Source organism: Schistosoma haematobium, chromosome 1, assembly GCF_000699445.3.
Source record: "Schistosoma haematobium chromosome 1, whole genome shotgun sequence".
NCBI classification, from domain to species: domain Eukaryota; kingdom Metazoa; phylum Platyhelminthes; class Trematoda; order Strigeidida; family Schistosomatidae; genus Schistosoma; species Schistosoma haematobium.
This window is the reverse complement of record NC_067196.1, coordinates 67135949-67163288: the sequence shown is the minus strand read 5'-3', so window position 1 is coordinate 67163288 and position 27340 is coordinate 67135949. Positions and strand designations below refer to the sequence as shown.

The window sequence follows — 27340 nt, the reverse complement described above, 5'->3', positions numbered from 1 at the left end:
CCTCAAATTGCAGTATCTAGAGAATTCCTAGTTAGCACATTAATTCGAACAGTTCTAATTATCATATTGGTGTTGTGATGGAGCCAAATATTGGACAGTTAGATATTAATTCAAATGGGATGATTATATGGAGTGGTTCGTAGTCTGCCGCTTGACTAGAAAAGACATTAAATATGATAAATTCACAGCTTATTTTCTGACGTTCATCAGCAAAGAAGCCTATAACTTGCTAGAGAATCCGGCTTTTCCAGAGAAACCGATAAGATTGCCATTCAAGGAGTTACTACTTAATCATGTTCCAGTAATTCACTTCATATTCAGAAACGACTACACCTGTACAATGGTGCTTTTCACGATTTCATTGTCCACACTGGAAGTTTCAAATCCGTCATTCCAGGTGGAAAGGTGAAGTCATTAAATCCCGATGCTATAATTATCCCTACCAAAGGTTATATTTCGAGTATTATTTGTTATAAAATTCCTATTATCGAGTGCTGTATTTGCTGATTAGGACGACAAATCTTCAATCCTAAATTGTGAATTCCTCATCACTGATTGTGGACCATTTATCCTGGGTTTAGAAAATCTAAGGATGCCTCGAGGACAGATTTTCTTACTGACCACTGAAGATTATTCTAATGAAATGCTTGATGACTTGTTAACTACAGAATCGAAGTTCGAAAGATTAAGTATGACTGCAAAGTCCTTTCATTCTCATGCGCAAGCTAAAAATGTCGAGAACTTGAAAACAAACGTCATTTCTATTACTGCTGCAAAATTCAAAGACCCGACGAGAGTAGATAAAGTCTTGCACTGAAGAATCGCCAGACTATACGCAAAAGAAATAATGATGAAATTGCTTAAACAAAAAGAATCTTCGTCCAATTAAGGAACGTTTAGTCCGTCGATGTTACATACTATACAGAAGCTAATTTCCCACAATCTACAAAAGGTCTACTAAAAAATGTTGATAAATCTGTGGTCCATGTGCAAGCCAGTCACAATAACGCTTCTCCAACCGACCTTTTTGGCATGACAGGATCTAAAGTAACATGCAATCTAGCTAATGTATCTCGATTGAGTCATCAAGATAGGCGAGGCCGACCACTACGTTAAATTAGCAGCTAAGTTCGGGGTGCAGCAAGCAATACTAATCTTAATGCAGCCTTCTAATAAAATTAATATTGCTTGCTATTCCCCGTTTTTCTTATGTTTTCAATTTTTACTCTCGATATGAGGTGTGGGATCTTGCACTGATACACCCTTATACCAGGTCCTAAATAGCTGATGACTGACAAACACAAGTAAAAGAATTGCATCTCATTACATTAACAATGGGTTCATTCGATAATTTACCAATGAATCTCCATAAACGAATATAGCGGCACCAAACTATATATATATACACGTGACTAAAACAGGAAGTTTATACTTTAGTCTATCGACGGAACCTTCAGTTGCATTAAAACTGCATTTGTTGATACGCCCACCTAATTACTTTTTAAAATTTCTAGAACTAAAAGTTTGTTACGTCTAGAATATAAGAAGAATCGTTGAAATTAGTGGTTATATTACAGAATATAATTGCTAATAAAAAAATATAAAACATGATAAATAAACATCTAATGAATAAATTCAAATGCGAAGTATTACAATACAAGTCATATAATTAGTAAAATATATGATTTGAAATTAAATAAAACAAGAGAATGAGCAAAGGTGTCAGAGATGATTAAGAATTCGATATAAGCATATTTATTTCAACACTATGACAAAACAAATGTTTAGATAGGAATATTAAAGTAAAGAAAACGACGGTAGTTTCAACTCATCGGTGAGCATACCAGCATTGCACTCAAAGTGTAACAGTTCTGTAAGCTGTTTAATTGTCATACTCATCAATTGAGCTCTATCTTCACTGGGTCCAGCTACTCCTAAACTAGTGGAGCTTGTTCGTCGTATACTAGCGCCAATCATACATTCTGTGTCAAGATTATAAGGACCAACGTTTGTGTTTCGAGAATGTGATGCATGTAATGCTGCTTCAATGCTATCCTTTACTAAGAACCGATGAACAACTCCGGGTCTAAATAGAATGTAAAATATGTAATCAAAATCATAAAAGAATTATTATTCACTTATGTAAAACACATTCGACTTTTATGTTGTCACTAACCGCGAGTGATTAGTAATATAATTGGGAAAACAAACTATGTTTAGATGCCATTAAAAATGCTTATATAGAAGTGTTCAAAAAATAAACTTCGAATCCGCGATTATTTCTACAGTGATTTTTATCACAAATTCCACTAAATCTTCACAATATAAAGGTGTGTTATCTTACTTAATTAGTCGATAGGTGAACTTTGTCTTTGATTCTTATGTCTAAATCCCTAAACAGGATACACAAAACATACTAACATAAGTTCCCGACAGATTATTGTCTTTTGGTCGGTAAAACAGTATTACAAGTTCAAAAATTTACACCGACTTCTGTCTGTAGTTTATACATGCCTATAAGAAGTAACGGGTGTGATAAAAACTGTAAAATAGAAAGAAATATGTTTTTCAACGCCGGACCACTTATCAGAAAAACTATAGATTCTTAAATTATATGATGTGATGGGTAGACCTAAACCTAATAAGTTATATAATAGACGAGAGATTTGGCAGATATATCGAAGAATCACGAAGCATGCTCAAATTCTTTTTTGCTTTAGGAAAATTACTTTTTAATACAAAACAATATTTTTGAACGTGTTGAAATTCTGACAAAATTAATATATGATCCTATAGCAAACAAGATAGCAATTTGAACATAGGATTCTTCACATAAATCATGTATTTTGGGAGCTAACATGAAATTCCTCACAATTATTTACAAACCTTGTTTGTCCGATTCTGTGAATTCGTGCCACTGCCTGAGCTTCTCTTGCATGTGATAACACAGGATCAACGAAAAGTACATGATTCGCTGAAGTCAAATTTAGACCATTAGCGCCAAGTTGGACTGGCATCAAAAGAATCCATGTTGTAGAACCGAAACACTGAAAACCAGCCAATCTTCCTGGACAACAAGCGTCACGAGCGTGAAATAATGTTGTATAGGCCAATCCATTCTGATCTAACGCTCCAGCTAGTGTTACTAGAACAGATAACCACTAAAATGAAAAAGAAAAGTAATAATTGGCAGAAATCAACATGCGCTGTTAACAGTATGAGTCGTTAGATAATGCCTTTAACTAAAAAAGGGGTGCATAACACTCATAGAATAGAACTTGATATTGGAAATGACAGCATAAAATTGTGTACTATGTAGTTCAGATAAACAACTTCATTACAGAAATCATTTATCAGATACAAATATGTGCACTGGGTTCGAGCCATACCTAAGCGTGAGGACTAGTGATACAACATGGTTGCTCTAAGCGAAATAGGTGAGGCGGAATTCAAAATTGCGACTTAGTGGTTGATAGTTTAACATCTGAATCTCTCCATTGCATTATAGGAACCAGTTGCTTAGTGATTAGTTAAGTATTTCAAACACATTACACGTCCCATTAGTAGACACAAATTGTTTACTTAAAAGAGATAGCGAATCCTGAATTCCGTCCAACGTTGTACATCTTTAGAAACCAAACTGCATACAGGATTTCAAGAATATTCATGGTAAAAGTAATATTTGAACAAAGGTTGTATAACGAGTACTGGTGAAGTTAACGGACTGTTGCTGATTCTGTTAGACTAAATCATGTATTTAAGGCAGAAATAAGACAGTAATCAGTGTAGTTCCAGAGTCTTTGGTCACTGTGGACTTGAACTGATTGAGGATTAAGTAAGTTTCGAACTACACAATTGGAAGTTGGCGCACACAGTGAAATATTGGGTGTGAGTTATTAAACGTCTATAAACATCAATAAGAAACACCATAAACTGTGCTAAATGACATATTTCAGATAGGTATCTACTAATTTGAGGATATTTATCGTTGTGAGATCCTAATAATAAAGACTAATTGAGGGAATTCATTTTGATTAGTATCTGGCGACCAAATAATAATTTCAGTTCATGAAACTAATATTTACACAAAACCATAGTAAGGTACCCAATATATATGCAATGAGATAATCAAACAGAAACTCAAAGAAATTAAATGTCAAACTACTAGGTAAACAAATCAATATAATGGAAAAAACTAAGCCATAAGAATGAGAATAAACTTTCAAAAGAACTCACAGAACTGAAAACAATGGCTTTAGCATCAGGATCTTCTCGTTTAATTACTTTTAAACGTTGAATAACAGCTCTCACTTTTGTACTGTGATCACCCTAAGAGTAAATGAGAATATAAAGCTTTTTAATGAACAAAAAGTCATTTGTCACCGTACATCTGACAAGAAGAGTAAAAAACGCAGCTTCAATAAACTGTATGTTTCATCATTTACTTATAGATTAGAGAAAACTTACTGATGAAGTCATCATTTTCCCACTAGGCAAAATAATTAACACAAATGTGCTCTATGAGAATAGAAATGTCTAATAATGAGATCATATGTAATTGATTTATTTTAAGAGTCAATTCACGGACGTCTGAATTTAGCATTTGCTCACCAAATTTCTTATAAACCGATAAATTTCATACACTTTAGCTGATCAATTGAATTCAAAGCTAAAGATTAGAAATTACCTGAAATGCATGTAGTTTCTATAGCCTAAAAAATAGATTTATTTAGTTGTATTCGTAACTATAATCTAAAAAATGTATATAGGAACAAATAATGAGACAACCTTACAGGATGCCAATAGTATTAAATTGCCAATAGTTTTTATTCTAAGTTACTCAACCAGTAATCTCGTTTAACAATCTTAAATATCTAATATAAAAATTAAGATAAGACTATCAAAAACCAATCTAATTTAAGTTAGAAAAGTGTTTTTGAATGATCTACATCATATTGTTGAATGTCCTCAAGCCATTCTAATAATTGTACATAGCCACAGAAGAAACCAGTTAGTTGTAAAATAGAAAATTATATTTAGTCTTCCTACAAACAATTAAGTTTTCAGATAACGTTTTAATCCTACTCATGATAAGGGAACTTCAATACCATACTTTCTAATAAATTATAAATGGGTCTGGAAATATAATTGAAGTAGTTTCTTTTCTTTTCTGGTTAACAAGTAAATTAAAGTCACCTCTATATTTTGTGAAAACACAAAAACTGTCCAGTTAAATTGATACTCATTAAAAACGATGATTTCTAAGGGTAAAATTGTTTTTAAATCTTTCTTATGCAAAAATCCATGTCATAATATTCCTTGAAAGAAGCAGCGTAAAGAAAACATTTGACACCCCTTTTATAAGAATACGATAGAAATATAGCTTAGAAAAACTGTACCTCAAAAACGACATTCAATTTTCCTAGTTAGATGACGAAGATGAGAGTAATATCAAACAAGTTTATAAATTATCGTAACTTAATTCTTGTATACAAAAAGGCCTCGAAACTGTTGCATAACTTTGTTTGCTTTCGTGAGAGAATAATGGTACACTTCATGTTAAACAGTATTTCAAAAATAAACTTTAATTATTTCTTATTACTCTTCTTCGTATATTTTGAATTATGTTCTCACAAAATCGAATTGTGCTTCGGTAAGCAGTACACACTGAATAATCCGTAGATACATAATGTATTTCACTTATATAAATTTGGACCAAACAGGAACAGCGCAGTTTCTCAACACAAAAGTAGGAACAACAGGTTTCAAACCTGTGGCCGATTAATTAAAAGCTAAATATGTAATTATTGGGAGGTCATTATAACATTATTATCGGTCCATTATAACTTTAGTAAGTAAATTGTCTTTGTTTTTATAGTAAGAGACTATTTGTAAAACAGTTCCTGTAAAAACGTTCCGCTTTTTTCTTGAGGGGGTACGAACTCTCTAGTGAGAAACCTGTCATTTTTCTCTTTCTACGTTTGACAGTCAAGTTGTTAGTTAGGGTGTATCTAGGTCACTAGTTTAACCGTTGCATTAGGATTTCGAACCGAATTCAATAACTTCCTGGTGTATTTCTTTCAATATTTTCTCAGGATTTTGTGTTCGTCAAAGGCAAAAATGAACATATTACAAAAGGCTTTAATCGATGCTAATGAATGTTATCTACAAGTTATGTTCAAAAACCGTTGAAGCATACGGGTAGGACTAACGTCTTTTAAGAATCCTATATTTTATATGAAATTTTCAGGAGCTTGAAAGTTTTGTCTTCGAAATATTACAGTAGAAAAATGAAGTGACATTCTTGGAGCAGAGATATTTACATATGAAACTTCGTATTAATTTTTAGGCATGTAAAACCCTGACCAGGAAGTAAAAATGACTGGCGTACCACTATATTTAAATCTTCTTCTGTTTCTTCGGATTTCACCGAGTTCTCTTGATTCACCTTACTTCCAGAATAATGAATAAGTGTTAAAGGTCGTCGACGTCGAGCATTTAAACCCAGAGTTTCCGTTGCTTGAAATGGTGTTCGACAAATCGGACATCGTCGTTGGGAAACTTGACTTAGTGATGCAATACGATCGTGGCAAGTGACACAGAGAGTATGCCAACATCCAGGAAGCAAAACAAAAGTTGGGTTACATGGTGAATGTAACTGTAAGCAAGTTGGACATTCAAGTGGTCGACTTTTAGATTGTTCACCGTTAGCATTATCAACTTCCGTTGAAGTAGAAAAGCCAGTTACTGCTGTTAAATGAGCGTTACGCAAGAAGTTAAAATGTCCAAGACGAGATTGAAGTTTAGGCCAAATTACGTCAGCTTCAACTATGTAGGAATGTAATTGGGCGTCAACCTATTTAGATAAAATATAGAGATGATGTGTCAAAGTCGTAAACAGATAAGCATTTATTTAATATTAACATAACAAGTTAATTACCTCATCCTCGTGAATAAAAGCTAAATCTGTTGGACAAGTGGCTTGAAGACGAACCACAAACTGTTCAGTATCATCGTGTATATTCCACCATTCCATGGTTAGTGACTGTGTACGGCTGGTTAGCTACAGAAAATTATAGGATAAAATAAAAATGGACTAATTTATGCAAATCATGGATTCCTAACAGAGTATATTTTAATAGTCATCCACCAGATATTGACTAAGTATATACATCTCATTATGAAACAATAAATCTTACACTTGATAACCATTTTAAACAAGTTACTCCTTAAGACAAAAATGTACTCTTAACATTTATCTTTAATTCCAAGTTTTACTTAAGCATTAACAGTTCTAAGTAGGCAGCTGAAAATGAAATTATTTGAAACTGATTGTTCAGCCTTTCCGTGTTCAACTAAATAATTGGGTAAAATGGTTCAGAATTTTGAAGGTGATAGCTCAATTATTCAAAATGCTAGTAAAATGTTTAGTATATATATAATGTCATGTGGGGTCTAACATTAATCTGTATACTTACATCAGTCGCTTGTGCACACAACTGAAATAAGGGAATCCACTAAACTTAATAATATGATTTTGCTATGTGAACTGTATTGAAAGTAGTGTAAATCAGAAACGTTCGACTTTGACTGACTAATATGACTTCACGATAACAGTTTTTATCAATGATGACTTGGCTCAAACTGCTCCACATTCTTAACAACATGTAATATAAAATAAAACACATATGATGGGTGCCAAGTTGTGTGTGCATCACTCTCCCGGTGATAGTTTCTTAATCTGCTTCGCTCACTCCTGCTGATTCCCGACACTGAATTCACAGGTTCAAAATCCTGTCAATCTTCAGGCAATACAGTCAGGAGGCATCGCTAGTACCAAGCATTACGTGAAACTCGAAGCTTATGACAAACATCGATAATTTCGGTTAGCAAATCTTAATGAATCTATAATTATTTATTCATCAGCATAAATTCATTAGTTTACCAATATTTCCTTTCCCATTAAACGAATTAGCTGTTCCAAACGTTTAGCTTTTGTTTGATAGAGTATTTTTGAAAATGGAAGTTCGTTGGCAGGTGTAGATGACAAAATTCTAGATATTTGTTGGCATACTATGGATAATGACATAACTAAAGGATTATTTAAAATTAAACCAGTTCCAGATTCTTCAACAGAAGCAGAAGCGGTAGATAACTTTTCTAATGTTTCTGAATTATTGTCTACATCAAATTCAAATATCGAAGGACGATTTGGTATAGTTTTAGCACGTTCATGGTTCAATGCACGTTGATAATTGCACAAAGCTCTTAAAGCAATACAATAGGCACAACGTGTTTTCTTTGTTGTACGACGATTAGGTGTATTATCAGTATTTGACTTCTTTGTTTTATCATCTGTTTTCGATTTGGTTTTACGTTTCTCTCCTTTCCGTTTATTTTCTTCATCTGTATCAAAAGCTCTTGCACAGCATGCATAAAATGGCTGTAGAATACGTCGATCAACTTCGCGACCAGCCTAAAAAATTTTAAAAGGATATATACAAATATGTGTAGGGAAATTTCAAACACAGAGCGATACTGGATGCACACGTGAAGTCAGAGTATGCTTCAGTCAAGATATAATAGACGAAAATGTAAAACTAAACGAGCTACTAGGAAATCGCGATTACAATGCTTAGTTTAGTGATTACATTACATTCAGGACTTTGATTTATTTGAAAAAGAAACAAACAAGGTAATTTTAATTTAGATTAGTTGAGAATAAAACCTTGTGTATAAATGTCAGACAAGGATGCTTACTCTCGCCTTTTCTCTTTCTTCTGATGGTTGACTGGATTACGAAGACCTCCATATCCTAAGCAGAAGCGCGGAATACAGTGGACAGGTCGGAATCAACTTCGCAGATGATTTGGCTCTTCTGTCCGATTCACACCAACAAATGCAGGCCAAGGCAAACAGTGTAGCAGCGGCCTCTACAGCAGTAGGCCTCAACATGCACAAAGGGAAAAGCAAGATCTTCAAATACAACACGGAGAACGCCAACTCAATCACACTTGATGGAGAAACTCTGGAAGAGGCTTAAACTTTCACATACCTATCTGGACAACATCATCGATGAACACGGGGGATTTGATGCAAATGTAAATGTAAGGATTGGCAAAGTAGCAACAGCATTCGTACAATTGAACAACGTAAGAAACTCGGAACAACTGTCAGACAACATCAAAGTCACAATCTTCAATACGAGCGTTAAGTCAGTTAGTTCTACTGTACGGAGCTGAAACTTCGAGAAATGCTACAACCATCATCAAAACGGTACAGGTATTTATAAACAATTGTCTACATACGATACTGAAAGTCTGTTGTTCGTATACCATCAGCAAAGAACTACTGTGGGAGAGGAGAAATCAGCTTACAGGTGAAGTGGAAAATAGAAAAAGACTCTGGAAGTGGGTATAACATAAATTGAGGAAATTATCAAACTGCATCACGAGATAAGCGACAACTTGGAATCCTGAAGGAAAACAGAAAAGAGAAAGATCAAGGAACACACTGCGTCGGGAATTAGAAGCAGACATGAAAAGGATGAATAGCAACTGGGAATGATTAACCACGACAGAACTGAATGGAGAATGCTGGTGAGCGGTTTATGCTCCACCATGAGGGGTAACAGGCATAAGTAGGAAATGGTTAGATCTACAAGTGGTACAACCGTTCTTTTCCCGTAGGAACTTATAGTTCAGCTCAAAGATGAAAGTCCCAAGGACTTTTAAAGAAAGGGACAAGTACATACTTAGTTTGATATAAATGTAATGTTTAATCCTATGTTATGTGGCACGGTCTGTAGCCTTGATTAAAAACAATAGTGGCATCTATGGACAGCGTGAATCAAAAGGTTAATGAAGATCACTGAATTCGGGAATTCTCTATTATATCAATAGGTACTTGGGTAAAAGTGAAGTGAGTGTAAATTAACTAACTGTCCGCAAAATGATCGTGAGTGATGATGGACAACTCAACTGAAAACAGCGGTAAGAGTGAAGGTGGCAGGTAACAGTAAATTCCGACCATGTTGTGACCCTTGAGTTTAATTATATGTTCGTCATTCGACAACTACATAAGATTCATTTAGATTATAATTTTCCACCCCAAACGTTCTTTCTCGTCTATAGACCAACAACATGCTTCGACTCTCAACGATTAACATTCAGCAGTTACGAGACAATCTTGACTTCTATTGTTCCACAACGCTGTCCTCTTCTAGCTCAGTATTTAGATGAAAGCGGTAGAGAACAGCACCAGACGAGCTTTTGTTGTTGGATTTGAAGCTCCCGTAGGTTTATATTACATTAATTATCAGACCGAATTACACCGCAAATTCGAAACCGTAGTTTATGCAGAAGTCAGGTTAATGTAGTAGAAAGTTGGAACAACGTGTGAATAATTAAGTCAGAGTAATTAAATATTGGTAAAACGTATGATAATATCTATTAATTTTAGAGAAAGCTTGCAGTATGATGAACATAAAATTGTGATGATCCAATCATTTATTAATTATGCAATAAAGTTTTACCTAATAATTCTCCGTGAAATCATTTCAAAATATACGACTTCCCGAATGTGTTCTCCATTACGAACAGTTTAAGCTCATCAAAAGATTATTATGACTTTTTCTTTCTCCACAGCTAAATTCATGAGTCGACTCGTAAACATTATGAATCACATTATAGAGTGGTGATAGTTGTCTTAATAATAATATATTCTGAAAATAGCCATTACAGAATTCATGCCTGTTTACGGGCATGATCAGCTTGATATAAATAGTAACATTGAATGTAAAGAACAAACATGTAATATCAGATTGTTTTAAGTTTACTAGTTCAAAAATTGTTTAGGTATTACATTTATGACATGTATTACAGCAATGAAATGCATTAGCTGGGGACTTTTAATTCTTCTTAAATGGGCACACTGTTGACGTATGAACAGTGCATTTAAGGTTGACTATTCCCACTTAACAATGATTATTATTTTCGGAATCATATGATAATCAGTCATATGACAAAAGTAGACAATCAGGAACATTTTACTAGCCTACTTCTCCAGTAACCATTAATCATTGAAATAGTCCGCTACCGGAAATATGAAAACGGTTACCTATTCATTTTATTGACTATGTATATCAACCAAACTTGTCATGTTTGAAGCACCAAATCTTAACTTGCCAAGGATCATATAATAATGTCAACAAATAAAAGTTAGATTTTAGAAGTTAACAGTGGCGAAAGGCCTTAAATTTCATGTTTTCATCTGTTAATGGTAAATTCCAACAGTTAAGATATTAAAATTGTGCATGCAGCTTCTGTGTAGCATCGACATCATAAGTAGATTTAAGTAGAATTAAAAACTTTAGTATTTTTCTAAACATTTGACTAAAGAGTTTTTATAACAACAATACAACGAATGAATACAACCTACCATAAAGGAATTCCAAGTATCATCCATAGGTTGCATAGCTATTCTCATTTGTTCACGTGTCGTAAAGACTTCTCCCAATTCAGTTAGTAACATCGCTTTGAATGTAATAGCTGAACCAGCATAAAGTAAAGATGTTCTAAAAACAAGTCACCAAATAATGAAATTCTAAATTTAACCAACAATGTCTCTGATATTTTTAAACTGTCCACTTCTAAAAGTCAGCTATATAAGATTCAACAATAAATAATTTATTATTTCTGATAGTATACCGTTAATTTAGATTTAGGAAATAATTTAAAGCAGTTTTATACATAGTACAACATGAATTAAGTATTTTTCTAAACATGGAGTTTTTCAGTTAATTAAATATAGTTTTACATCAATTTACTATCCATCAGATTAAGCGAATCCACCTGCTTAGCTTTAATATAGGTAAATGTTATCACTCAACTAAAAATTTAGTAACATGTCACCGGAATTCACCAAACTTTCACCTTCAATCTCTTAGAAATCTTAATTATCACGGAACACGAAACTTTGATGCACTGTTCCTGAAAGCAAAATTTTAGTTTCCTTTCTTTAAAGTCATACCCTAAAGAACAACAATTAATACAATATCATGTTTTTGTTTATTAGTTTTGATAATAACTAATATTTACTACTCAATTTATCAGCGTTATCGTATAAATTTTATTTCAAGTGACAATAAATTCAATATAACGACATGTAACACATACAACACCGTTTTATATACCTGAATCCACTTCGATTCATATTTGGCCTGCTTTGAAAACTTGCAACAAGCATATCAATTAAACTATGACCTAGACCAGAGACAATGAGGAAATCAATTGCTTCTGTAAGCCAACTAAGCCATCCACCAGCGTCGACAGTAGCCATTCTATCAGTAAGATTTTCATTAGAGCCTTGTTTTGTTGGATCACGTAGTTCATTATCCAATTCTTCTACAATTGGATCTAAATTTTCTCTCACCTTTGCTAACAGTTGAGAGTGCATCTGAAATTATATTTTTAAAAGAAGAAATTAGCCATTGAATATTTTTAAAAAACGTAGAGAATTATTTATCAAAACATGTTTCTGAAAATATTGTAGAAAAGCATGATAAAGTTATTATTAAAATATTTCTAATAGCTAAAACATGAACGAAATCACCAGAGAATACAAAACAGAGAATTCAATTTGATTTAATCCAAAGTATAGAATATCTTATTTTATGAAAACTAATGATGAGCGGTGATACCTTATATATTTTTAAAAGAGTACTACTATAGGGGAAATAGTGATAATGAAATGTCTGTCTGAAGTAAATGCAAATGTGTTTGCAGTGTGTGAAAGATGTTAGGAGCATGATCTGTATACCTTTCGTAAACGTATGATTGACTTTGATAGTACGTATTTTTTAATAACTATGTCACTAGTAAGCAGAAAAGTTTTAAGGCAATATATTTCATTAAAACGTTCATGGATGATGTTTGAACTCATTTAAAACTAATGAGAGATTCTTTACTAATCGTCTACTATTTAATAAATATATGTAGCTGACTGACTGATTGTGAAAACTATGCATTTAGCACTCTTTAAATATATTACTTAGATGAAGATAATCGTGTTGTAATTAATTATGTACATAACAAGTATGTCTTTTAGTAGTAACCAATACAGTACACAATTGTAGTGGTTTTCTGAAAAGATCATCAAGCATAAATGATATTTAATCTACCATATAAAGCTTACTAATTTTAAAAAATACCTCATGAAACAATCTCAATTTTCCCTGTGGAAATAGTTTCCGTGTTGTGCTGAACACAAACGTCTTTTTATCAAGCAAACTCATTCAACTAATGATAGGTATTACAACGATGCACACTTCAAAATCACATCTTAGTCCTGTTATAAAAAAGCAATAATAATGATCATAATACAGTTGATAGTACACCTGAATGTATGTAGTTCGCAGGCGTTCTGCCTTAGCGCACAAATCTCTGTCAACACGAGGATCCAGTCCTTCTAAACTAAAATCTCCACCTTTCTTAGTCTGTACTGAAACAACGGAGTAAGAAGTATTTTTCAGCAACGGTGGACTTTGTGGAAGTACGGGAAGAGGTTCGTCCAGTATCGGAACCTTTTGAGTTTGAATCAACCAATGTAAGTTGGTGATTGCATGAAGCCTTTGACTCCAGTCTGCAAGAATACCATGATGTCTTTCAAAACTGTCAGCTGAACGCAAAACATCTCTGTAACAGTCTGCAGCCTGAACCAACTGGAAACAACAATAGAAAAGGAGAAAAGAATTAGTTCATATAGATTAGTTGAGTTAATAAATATTGATATAATGAGAAAAACAAATGGATGGTTGTGTTAGATTGGGTTAATATATTGGGGCCTGTATGATCAGGCCGTAATAGCAAGAAAGCAGCTGTATGATCTTTTTCTTCCTCTTTTTGGTCTAATTATCCATTGGTTCGAATATATTGCCAGGATGACTAGTATCTATTTACTAATCGATTTACTGACCAATGAACAACAACCAAGATGTTAACACTTATTGGTTCTCGAAATGCTAACCTAGTGTCTAATCACAAGACATAGAAAACATATCAGTTCGCTATCGTACTCTATTCAATCATGACTCAAAACTCATAGAATGATATATTTGAAATTTCTGACTATATGGTAGCATAATAGGGGGATTATAATATGTACATGGCTTGGTCATAAATGATACAGAACGGGAGTAATAAAGAAATAATTAGTGATAAATCTGGAACAATTAGAAATATTACAACGATTTATGGGGTCAAATGAACACTTATGAATAGGAAAATATAGACACAATAGTCAAAGGGTTCACTAAGTATACAAAAAGTATAAATAGTAATCCTTAGAATGATAGTTCTAAAAGTTATATTTTTAAACTACTCATCTCAATATATCATATATATTATATAATATAATATAATACAAATAATATAATATAATTTCAAACACAAACTGACATCTTAGGTTTAATGGTCGAGTGGCTCATACACATCAAAATATCCACATAAATAAGGATTACTTACAATTGATTGATTACTGGACCATGAGCGGTCCTGTATTTTTCAAGTCCTTAATGTTATTCGAATTTTATCAATCAAGTTGAGATGTATTAACTAGTCTAATTTACTCGACATCGCATGAATTACGCTGAGATGTAAGGTGGTTGGGGATAGTCAGTAGGGCACCTTGGACCTAGGTTTTGTGCTATTTGACACTTGTCAACAAGGTGCCTTTAATCTTGAGACAATTGATGCTTCCAAGCGGATTCCATAGCGTGTCATCCAGATTCATAATCAGAGACGTTACCACAGAGCTATTCGGGTCACGATTGACCTTTTGTAAAACTGAAATGTATACAATTGATTGACCACTGAGTAATAACCAATGTCATGTTTGTCAAGTACTTCTTAGTATTGATAGAATCTCATCGATCGAACTATCTGGGAAGTTTTCTCAAGATTACAGATACAGCTAACTGACGAGCGCCAAATAACACGAAATATTAGGTTCAAGATTTCCTGTTGACCACCTCCAACCACCTTATATCTCAGATGCGGAATATAATACGCTACATTTAAATTGTATGTGCAGTTATACTTACCTGATTTTTGATAATAAAACAACCAGCGGCACCATTTTTATTAAAAACCCAAGTACGTAGAAGGCCTTCACATTCTCTACGAGTCTCATCCACAACACGTCTGATCACTTCGGTCATTGTGAAACATCTTTGTTAGTTAGGTAAGAAAAAAGTAAGATCATAGGTAGGGAAATAATCTACCCGAGTATTAGTATTACCAGGTATTATTCATAATCAATACATGGTGGAATGTAGTAGTCTGTAAAGATATACAGACTTGTATGTAAAACACTATATATGTGATAAATTAACATTAAATTTGATAAAATAATTGCAGAAGTGATCTTAATTTAGAATAAACAGCAATGAGTGAAATACATAAAGTGGAAGGAGAGCTAACAGATTATTGTAAATTTAGGATGCTATTGGCTCTACTTTATGATGGTATAAATTTCATCTTTTTATTAACTAAACGAACGTAAAGACGTTTCATTACCAAGCAAACAATAGAAATTTCGCAAATAAATTAGATAAATGCATAATGACATTATCTCAATAATCAAGACCTAAACGGAAAACAAAAATCCCACCCCTTTAAAATAAATCTCATTGGTAATGTTATCAGGCTGAATTAATAAATTTGGAAAACTTCGAAACTGAAAACTGAAATCTCGTTATTTTATATAAAACATAATTCCATGGTAGTTTGTTCAGTAGCTGTTGTAAACAGTGAAATATTATTACCTATAATAATTGCTTATAATCATATTTTAAGAAAATCACATAACACTGGTACGTAATTTCTATGAAGAAGACATACATTTGCAACGTAATAGTTCCTTGAAAAAATCGAAAGCATTAACGTCATAAATAAATTCGTAAATTAGTATCAGATTGTGGAAAACGTGGTTATATGAAGGGAGACGCAATCATTTCTGAAAGCTGAGTATCTTATTACTTACCCGGTACCTAAATTACGATGGGCTCGAGCGTCGGTTAAAGTAGGAGCATTATTCATCTTCCTGGAATAGTCTTCACCATTATCACTGTATTGTTCATCATCGTTGAGGCCTACACGTACCATATTTGGTATAATTTGAGAGGTCGTTAGTCCATTTACACGTCCTGTTTGGTTCCCGTCACTACGATTACCTTTATGCGATCCACAAGTAGCCACAACAAGACTTGGATGTGTGCAAGCCTGACGAAGTCGAGTAATTAAATAAACCAAGCGCCAGTGTGCAGCTGTAGGTAAACTACAAAGTGATTGATCAGGTGAAATGGACATGTTTTGAACTAAACGTTCAAGAGCACCAGCTGATTGAGCGAGGACACGATCGTGTATATATCGTTCAACAGGAGTAAATGTAATCCTACATAACAAGATGTTTATAATTCGTATTCAGGATATGAGTCATATGTAAAGTTAATAACCATATAATAAGAAAAACAAAAAAAAACAGCCGAGAATTGTGGAGGGGAGTTTATTGGTCGACTCTTTAAGGAGACGTATGAGTATTAAGAGAGTTATCGGAGCAAGTAAGCGATAAGCTGCTAAGATAGGCATGAAAAAAACTGACACACAAACAGAAGAGAAAGATTAAGCTAAATCTTCAAAAGTCAGGTGAAGAACTGCCAATATATATATGAAACTTTCGATAAAGTGGTTTGTATGTAACAATGAGTTATTGGTTAAGACACTTAAATTTTAATCACCTACTTTGAGATCAAGTATCTTTTTAGTATCATTAGCCCTTACACGAAGTCGATGAAGCTCAAAGCCAATTACATAAAATCATACTTGATAAGTGAGTTGTATTACTTATTTATATATTTAGACAACTAAAAAAATCAGGGGCCATAATGATTAATGTATACAAGAATCTCTAAAGAACTAATCACAAACAATGAAGTCATATACAGATGAATCTGTATAAACTGTATAAAACTTAACTTACCAATGAATTTCCTCAGTGAGTGGAGGTATAGCAAGCTGATCGCCTACAAGAGCTTTAGTATTTCTCCATAACAGTTTAGTCAAAATTTTGCTCAGATCCGTACTAGCAATAAGTGATTTATCAAATACAACAGGTTTTACATTGTCGTTCGAATCATAATGGTTTTTACCTGAGGATGTAGAGCATGTTGCAAGGAATGGCTGATACAACAAACTATTCCAATAATGTGAGAAAGAATACGGTGTGAGTCGAAGATAAGCGAACAACCCAAATAAGTCTGAAAATGAAAACAACGGTGAACACTGATATCTTGAGTTGAAGATTGATATGTCAACAGTGGACGTTTATGGTATGATCAAAGTAGTGCTAACTTCAAGAAACGAATAATGAAAACAGATAGAAAAATGTCAGACATCCATACGTAATACAGGACTCGGGACAAATGTGCATCGGTTTAAGTTGTCACACCATAGTAGCACAGAGGTCTGAGATTATCAAAACGAATTCCAACAACACACACCACATGTAATTTTCACAATGGGAATCTTTGATATTCTAAAACGAATTCCATAGTATGATCCGTAACAGTATTAGTGATAATAGAAAAGACTAGTCATAGAATATGACTAGGGAAGGAACTGATTCGTGGAATATAAAGTATAAGGTAGTTCTAAAACTCAGGATCTAAGAGAAGAGTGAATGGATCTCTGAAATTTCAACCGATCCTGAACCTTGTCATCCAATGTCTCTAACAATAGGTCACGAAAATCATATGGACCCTAACCAGGTGGTTTGAACTTACCAACATGGATCAGTCCAACTATTAACGACTTATTAAACTCATACCATACTTGCTTTGCTTTTCTCTACCGCTCTTCTAGCATCCTTTTATACCAGCCAACATTCTTCATCAAGATAGGTGATAGCTGAACATAAGTAACTCATGTCCCTAAACACATTAGCCGATGAAGACAATTAAATGACAGTTGAATAAGTGAAAAACTTTAATTTGGTATGAATTCACTTTCAATCACTCTACAACCTAACATGATAGCTTACTTCTGAATAAATCATTTAAAGAGACCAACAGCAGTCAAAAGTAGTGGGTATTTGTTTGAGATTGAAATTGAGTGCCGAAAAACTGGTAAACAACAACTGCAGGAAACTTGAAGATGAAATCATAGAAACAGTTAACTCTTATAGGTATCTTAATTATGTAATCTGAGGAGTTTCATTAATTCCAGTTCTAATAATATACCGTTACAACCACGACAAACTGCTAATCATCCAAGTTTGTTAGTTCATTTGTTTAGCAATAAACATGACGACTCAGTGTTTCTAAATACATGGCACAATATTCTTTAGACTACATTTATTCTGAATAAACCTCGTATTTTTATGAAAACACCATATAAGAATGTGAATTTCATAAATCTAGTCAGCTTATCTCTGGTTGCAAACAACACAACAGAAAACCAAAATGATGAGAAGCATATCAAATTGTCGACAGTGATAGAGAATAAGTCAAATCCAAAAAATATTCCGATAATAAGGAATCAATTATCGGGTTAGAACTTATTACTTGAAGGATATCGAATTCCCAACAAGTCCTAAAGGTTCAGTCATACATGAGGTCACTGGTGCGTAACATTCACAAGTTTGCAAAGGCGAAACAGATGTCCAGTCTTCTCTCCTTATTAGTGAACTGCTTGTAAGTGTCATCTCATGCGGAAAATTATCCGTAAATTCAACATATTTCCGTAAACATTATTCCGAATAAGAAAGAAATTGCGCGAAATTAAGATTTTGTTCGAAAAAAAGAACAAAGAAAAAGATGTAACTACACCAATGGAATTTGGTTCCAAACATACTGTTCGAATGTTTCAGTCAAGGAGTTCAATGTTGACGTTTTTCACATAACTTAAACCAAAAAATTCTCTGCTGATCTAAACTCACTTCACAACTGGGAGAAGTAAACTAACATAAAAATGTTTAAGTAAACTAATCATATAAAAACAAACTTATGATTAAAAAACACACTTAAAAACGTTCATCACCAAACTGATTAAAACATACCATCAATACTTTTCTCAGCTGGTGTGCCAGTGACGCACCATCTGTTAACAGCAGTGACTTGTGATAACATACGAGCAGTTCTAGATGTGACACGCTCCACCATCTGTGCTTCATCTAAACAAATCTACAGTGTGAAGTGGGTTAGAAACACAAGATAAAATTACGATTAGCAAAAACCTTATCAAAATCTATATAACTTATTCAACTTTGTACACTATGATATTGAGATTTTCATTTGGTAGGTCTTCATAATGATAGAACAAACTGTTGATAAATGCATCTATAACATATGTAAGTTGGATAACTATTTATCTTGTCAGCCGAAGCAGCTGGATGCTGACAGTGTTGTCGGAATTCTGGAAAACGAATTTCCCAAATGGAGGTTATTTATTTATTTAAACACATAAACATTGGTACAAGGAGGCACTAAATATATATGCTCCAAACAAATCACATAATTTGTATGGGGGCTGGGATACTGACTGGGTGCCCAAACGGAAGTAGGTAAGTAAAAGTTATTTGACACTTTGCGTTTGTATATCCAACTTAAAACATGGAAACTATTTTCAAATAGTAGAATACCTCGGTTCATGAAGCTTGAGATTAGATATGTTCGCATAATATGTACCCATACTACAAGCGGAATTCAAACTCAACAGGTTCTCGTAGTAAATTTATTAAGCTAAAAATTAGTGGTTTTTAGTTTAGACAGAATTCGAAAACCACTAATTTTGTTGGAAATGAAAATATTAAAAGTTTAGAGAAAATAAGCATAGATAAAAAGGAGCTGAGATTATTACTCATAATAACATACAAATTTATAAAAATTAATACCCGCCACCATCTGACACAGGTAAGTGGGCTAGGACGACATATATATCGCTGAGCCAATCGTAACTTTGGTCTGTCTGCAAGGCCAGCTTGACGATTCGCAATAACCTCAGCCCAATCAAGTTCACGTTGGACCACAGAATAAGAAGTAAGTACGATATCGGCACAAGCTAATTGAGGAGGCTGAACGAAACCAGGAAGGATTGTCTCTTCACTAACTTTGTTTTCTGAAAGAACTTTTGCAGGGACATGAATACGAGGAGCAAAAGGATTATTATTTCCTTGTTCTTTGACAGAGCCACGAATCCCAAACTCGACAGATGTTACAGGAGCCTCCATACCAGCATAAATCTAAAAGCCAGATAATTAGGACACTAATAAAATTTTCCACACATGCCAAATATAATGTAATATAATTCCTAATAATCGACAACAATTTGATGGGTTAATTACTATTAACTAAGAGTTAAGAGCTGATAAATAATAATTGTTGCAAAATCATGCGACACAAGAGTAACTTTACAAAGGATATGAATGGTTTAATTATCTCATATCAATACTGCCATTCACATTACTGCAGTCAAACAGGTGCATTCAAATGACGCTTTCTACACTAAGTACTTAAAATTATATTGTTTGAAAAAGATTATGTTTATGAATCTGCCAGAACTGAACCGTTTTGTAGAGGTGGCTAAATGTCGGAAAATGCACAAATGGCATATTAAATGACAGTCAGCTAGAACATAGAACCAGGCACATATATATCGATCCACGTTGCTATCCCTCATTAGCACACCAACATGAACACCAAATTCATGATAAACACTTCAATGGTAGTAATATATAAAAAAAGACTGCATAGAAGGACATAGTAAAGGAAGGAAGAATTAGTTCGTAGAGAGAAAAATATAAAGTAATTTTAACCTCAACCTTTAAGGAAAGACAAAGAGTGTATACAATGACTCCATTGCGATCGATTCTGAGCCATGCCACCACGAGTCTCCAACCATTGGTTACGATAGTCACGCGGACCCCAACCAAGTAGTCTGCATCTACCAACATAGCTCAGACTAGAAGTTAGTGACTCCAAGCACTGATGCCACATTTTGGTTTGGCCGCCCCTAACTTTCTTCCAACCATCCCGAACACCGGATAGCGTCGCACGTCGTGGTAATCGGTGTTCAGGCATACGTAACATGTGGCCCAACCATCTCAGTCGATGAAGATTCACAACCTCATCAACTGATTTACCATCATTCCCTAATACCCTGTGTCTAACCTCACTATTACTTACTCGGTGATCCCAGCAGATGCGAGCAATATTTCTGAGGCATCTGTGGTCAAATACTAGTAGCTTACGAATATCCTCTACTCCTAATGGCCACGTTTCGCAGCCGTAAAGTAGAACAGAACGGACTGCCGCGCAGTATACTCATCCTTTCATTGATAGACGGATATCTCGCCTACGCCATAGGTGATATAAGTTGGCAAAAGCCAAATGAGCTTTTCCAATCCGTGCTGAGATTTCGTCAAACACCAACCCATTAGGGCTGATCAGACTCCCAAGATAAGTGAAGTTGTCAACTCGTTCGACTACTTCACTCCCTACTATCCTTAGTTCAGGTGTTGACGCAGACAAGTCTTGAAGCAACAACTTGCATTTAGAGGGAGAGAAGCGCATTCCAAACATTCTGGCATTGTTGCTCAGTACTACCAAAACACTGCATTTTATCAGCGTCTTCACCAAACAGGACCATATCATCTGAGTATTCTACGTCGATAGGTGGACCTCCTGGAAAGAGGTCAGTGCTCGAAAATTCAGTCGATGAGAACGTTGTTTCCATCAGTATATCTATGATGAATTTGAACAAAAATGGAGGAAGTGTACAGGCTTGACGGACACCACTTGAGGTTGCAAAAGCAGACAACAGTTCGCCATAAGCTCTGACTCGACTAGTAGTGTTCGAGTAAAGAGCCTTCACAAGGTTTATGTACTTCTGAGGTACGCCTTTCAATGACAGACACTGGCACAAAACCTCTCGGCCTACAGAGTTAAATGCTGCTTTTAAGTCAAGAAAGACCACCATTGTCGGACGCCGATAAGCATGCCTGTAATCTAGAACCTGACGAATGGTGAATATGTGGTCGACACAGTCACGACCAGGTCTGAAGCCAGATTGATTTCCTCGTGTTTGCAGTCCACGTGTCTTAGGCGATCGATAATTATTGAGGCTAGTATTTTAGATGTTATATTAGTCAAACTAATCCCTCTATGGTTGTCACAGGATGATTTTGACCCTTTCTTATGTATTGAAACAATTAGTGATTGTGATCAGTTAGATGGGATTACATCCAACTCCCAGATTTTAGCTAAAAAATTAGTCAACCTAGTCGCTAAAACAAGACCACCATCCCTAAAGACTTCTGGTGCCATTCAGCACTGGGCATATATATATATATATATATATATATATATATATATATATATATTTGAAAAAGTCATTGCGCAATTCGAAATATGGGAGTGAACTTGAACAGGTCAGTTGGCTGTTTCTAGAATAAGTTGGCTAGAGCCTCCTTAACACAATATTGTCCACTAACCATCAAGTTAATACATTATACTTAATGGAAGTATTTAGTAACAGATACTACATTGTAGACGGTAATCAAAATATTGTTATTATGATACACTAAACAACTTTAAGATGCACAAGAAAAGAGGATTCTACCCAAAATATGAAGATTAGTAAACGTACCAAAACCTGTAATGCATCAGGTATAACATGAGTTTGTAATTCTTCTTTCCACTGTTGCCAAATGTGGTCAGGTGAAATAATTAGCGTAGCTTTTGAATAGATACGTGTCTAAATAATTAACAGGATGAAGATTTATTAAGGTAAACATGATGTAATAATAATAGTAAGCCAATAAAGAACATAATATTTGAAACAACGAACTAAATAATTTAGAAGGAGAATAAACTGTAATTTTTCAGACTCGTCTAAATTCCATTTCGAGCATTTGCATGTTTGAATTGAATAGCAATTTTTATTTAAACTTTTATAACCCCAACTTTAAATGCTAACTGATCGTGATCACAATTCATGAATTTAGTTGGAAATTACTTGTAAGAAGAGTTAATCATGGCTGTGAAGAGAACTAAACTCAAACAAGAAACCGATCATTTGCACAAACACACACTGAACTTAGAACCTGTTAATCTTTAGTCTTTAAAGCTATGATTGAAACCTAAACGTATGCTTGAATAATCTAATATGAAATTCGAGTTGCTTCCTCAGAAACGGTGGCTATGATAACCCTAATCTGTCTTAAAACTCGCCAATCGAATTTTAAAAAATTAGACATTCAGTAAAACAGGGAGTTAGTAATTTTCGAACATCCTAAGTAGTCATTCATAAAGGATCTTAGAAATATATGGTATATACATATGTCTTCAAACTATTTCATAACCACTGTAACATCTCTGATAAATTAAATAAAACATAACCCATTAGTATATTGCACCCTTATAACTTGTCTCCAAGATATTCTTACATCTCATTACAAACCAAATCATTAGACAGGTGTCTAATGTATTAACTGATGGGAAAATGACTAAAACAAGATACAGTTGATACCTACGAAGATAGGGTTTCGGTTATTTTCGAACGCGCAAGATTAAGCTAACACAAAATAATGTGTGATCACTAATTCTTTCAAGTTAATTAATAAATGGTCACAGGAAACTTGCCTTGGTCCAGCACTGTGGACATATATATCCTTCTTTGACTGGAAGGCGGCTGGTGTATATTGAGGGGTTATATTGAACACATGATGCATGTTGACCTGGACCGTCACAGAGAGAACAGTAAACTACGTCAAATTTCTCAGTCTCCTCGACACCGCCGCAAGTGCAAAGGATGTGACTGTCACAACGCTTCTCGAAAACGACGTCAGAACCGTTTTTAGCAAAAGGTAAGCATTTCATTTTAAGCGGTTTATCCTCCAGAGTTCGTAGTTGACCACCTATTTCCTCCCAGTCACTTAACGGGTGAGTAAGAATTAAGGAAATGACTTCCAATGTCTTGCCAAGGCCCATTTCGTCTGCCAAAATTCCACCAGTACGCGGGTACTCAATTACTGGCAAGTATTTAGTGAACCTAGAAGAAAACAAACCTTATTAGCCCTGAGACGGTTGTGCGTCACAATAAAGCTCTAAAAATATAACAGACCAATTCCTGCATAAATATATAAAAGTAAATGAATAAACTCAATAACTTCAATATACGAAAACGAAGTGGAATTCCTTTTAAGCTTAAGATTATACGTGGTTAAGTGTGAGAACACCAGTATGTTAACTGCGATAAGCATTGGTAAAGATCGTAAACAAACATTAAAATTGAACTCACATTTTTGCGTCACTAATCGGTTACTGTAGGGATACATTAAATGATGTTCCTATATTATTTTGTGAGTTAGATCTAAACACCACACTTCGGAAAACAACCTGTTTTGCTTTAATCGATCAGATAGCATAAAGTACCCTACATATATTATGATGTATCGAATGTCTTGGTGCCTTATTGGATCACATATTTTCCGGCATGAATAGATCACAAAACAAACTTTATTATTTGAATAATTGTGGAAGCTAGTGGTAAATAGAAAAATATTTTTTGCTCAATTATTTTAGAGCGCGTGGATTGGTAAGAAACTTATTGAGCTTTTAGTCTGGGTAAAATACGCAACCCAAGCAGCCAGTTATACAGGAGTCTTTAGACATTTTATGAATCTGATAAACTAACATGTAATCAGTCTATCCCGAGCTAGGTAGACAGACTGGTCAATCGCCTATCGTACTCGAGATGAAGCATTTGTAGAAGCATATCTAGGAAATTTTCTTCAACTGAGTACAATAATCTTTAGGATAATCCCATTTACCTAAAGCGAAACAGACGTTGAATAATGAGACATAGTTGCAATTGTTTAGACACCAAGGAAACGATCTTGCAATTATCTCAAAACTCTAAAATATGGTGCATTTACTTGATTTGCACCTGAATCTCATGATGGATTTGTTTTCCCCGATTTCTTTCTAATATAAGTGAACTGTGCACTACCAAATACAACTAACTATTAGTTGTCCCTTAACTATAATACTCCACATCGTTTGACTATCCAGTTGTATTCGACTATTTAGACGACATACATTAGATATTAACGAAAAAACCTAAGAACGTCTGTAAGATCTAGATGTTCTTATGAAATCAACTCGATAGTCAGAATTTCACAAGTTATTTTAACTACCTTAGTGTTTTATATACTTTTTTGCACGTGAATTTAGACCGTTTGTGCCACCGGAAAGTTGAGTGTGGGTATCCGTTAACATTACCACTACACGAAACAAAGCAAGACTCTAAGGAAAACAAAAGATCTGAAAGTTATCTTTATTTAGTTAATTCAGAAGATAGATAGGAAAACCTCACCAGTTGTTTTAATTAAGTCATTTTCGCCAAGCTTTGTATTTTTAATAGTTATAAAGCAGTGGAAATCTTTTCATATTTTATAATACTTAGATACTTCAGGTTTCAAAAGTTGGTTGTTTGGTCCTAAACAAGTGTCTATTCCCGCACGAAAAGACCAAGAAAGTTAACTTTATCTTACATGCATCCATTAAGATAATGAGGGTAATATTGCAACGTCCAATGGATTAAGGACTGGTTTCTAAGAGGTAATATGTTCCCAGTTGAGAATTAGTTTGGCACAATCCGAAATGGACAGGTTATTTACAAAGCAGAAGGTTTTGAATTAACCATATATATATATATATATATATATATATATATATATATATATATATATATGGTGAGTTCTTAGTCTCTGGATTTGGGAATCTGACACGACCCAGATTTACAAAGCATTATTTAGCGGCTAGTGTCTTTATCTACGCTTGATCATGTCAGTTGGGTTCCAGAACATTTCCTAACGGGTAAAAATCGTGAAAAACTTACGATCCGGAGTATACGGAGAAGTAAAGCACCTCGTTATTACTTGGTAATTTGATAGGCAGGAACATCTTCTCCAATAACTCACGATCCCCCAGCGATATTCCGTTACATTCCTGATAAACCATCCACTTAACAGCATCACACTGATAAGGGCGCAAACGTGTGAGCAAGCTTTTGTGTTGTGGGGAAAATGCGGAAGTATCCCGAATAATCCTTGTTTCAATATGATAATCTTGGGCGATATCAAAGAGCTTTTTGAGCATTGACACAAACTGAAATTGTGTTTCACAGTGACGTTCGTAAACAAATGATTTGCAAGATAGGGGTAAGTGAAAATCTTCCATTTGCAGCAAAGTTAGGAAGTCATGAAGCTTTTCATACTGCTGAACCGGGATGGGTTTGGATGAAAAGTCGAAACTTTCAGAGATGAAATGATTTTTTAAATAAACATCCAGAGATATCGAGTCAATTTCTACACGATAAAGACATTGAAGAAAGTAGGACGATGCAGCATAAAGTAGAGGAACAACTGAACTTGCATTCGTTATTATGTATTCCTTCACATCAGCTTCGTGTATAAGAAAGAGAAGAGAATCGTTGTTAAAAAACACAGTAATCCTTTGACCATGATCAACAACAGCTGATAACAGACCTATAGTTGGCAAGTTTATCGTCTGGACAAGGTAATCCGAGACATTGGTGTTGGGAAAAAGAGATATGAAGTTCGGGTAAACCTGAAGTATTTCCCTTTGTTCATCGCATAATGTTCTCCTTTTGGCTGATTTACTCTTTTTTCTGACAACTTTTGTATCTAACCTTGGATGATAAAAGAAGCTTCTCGAGTGTCTGTTATTAGACGATAAGTAAACAGGAGGGTTCTTTACTCGCATCACTGAAACTGAACAAACGTTAACAGTAAAATACAAAACCAATATGAAAATGTAAGTTTTCGATCAATATTATGCAAGTGGAGGATAGCATGAGCGCACAGAAACTCAATAAGACGTAGGATTCTAGTGTGAAAATGAACAGATCTATCGTGCTAACAGTCTCAGTACTTAGCATTATGATTTATGGTGTGCTGAACAAGCTAGGGTATATAAAGAGCTGTCTTCGCAATGGCAAACTAAAGTAGTCGAACCCCAAAAACAGACTCTCCAACTTGAAAATACTCAAATTAGATGTCTGGAGGTTATCACTAGACGAAAGATTAAAACAACAAATTCTTTTCCGAAGAATACGAGATTGAATAAATCAAATTTACTTTAATACATCAAGATTCTCAGTTTTTCCATATTTTTGCGAATCTACTTACGGGAATATAGTTATTACTACTAGAATTAGTAGGCAATTGAACTTTGTGCACAGAAGGAGAGACTAGTTTAGAT

General features: G+C 34.3%; 1 protein-coding gene across 1 annotated transcript; it reads right to left on the bottom strand.

Annotated features, from left to right (window-relative positions):
- Positions 1–1551: 1551 nt before the first annotated feature.
- On the bottom strand, positions 1552–27148 carry MS3_00010199 (uncharacterized protein). The gene is made up of 17 exons (XM_051218563.1): positions 25956–27148; positions 23696–24104; positions 22701–22808; positions 19948–20295; positions 19114–19237; positions 17038–17314; positions 16042–16452; positions 15101–15227; positions 13397–13720; positions 12194–12456; positions 11440–11575; positions 7946–8476; positions 6941–7063; positions 6392–6856; positions 4237–4329; positions 2887–3161; positions 1552–2086 (listed from the first exon to the last, which is right to left on the bottom strand). Exons 1-17 carry the CDS (start codon positions 26840–26842, stop codon positions 1798–1800), a joined length of 5190 nt encoding a protein of 1729 aa, XP_051074889.1. The 5' UTR covers positions 26843–27148; the 3' UTR covers positions 1552–1797.
- Between the last annotated feature and the right edge of the window lie 192 nt (positions 27149–27340).

What these genes read in the sequence shown, in the direction of transcription:
- MS3_00010199 (XM_051218563.1), bottom strand. Translation starts at nt 26,842, where the DNA reads ATGCGAGTAAAGAACCCTCCTGTTTACTTATCGTCTAATAACAGACAC. An exon ending in GTTTTATTATCAAAAATCAG is followed by an intron (nt 13,721 to 15,100) that starts GTAAGTATAACT and finishes TGTTGTTTCCAG; the next exon opens with TTGGTTCAGGCTGCAGACTG. An exon ending in CACAGAATCGGACAAACAAG is followed by an intron (nt 2,087 to 2,886) that starts GTTTGTAAATAA and finishes CATTCTATTTAG; the next exon opens with ACCCGGAGTTGTTCATCGGT.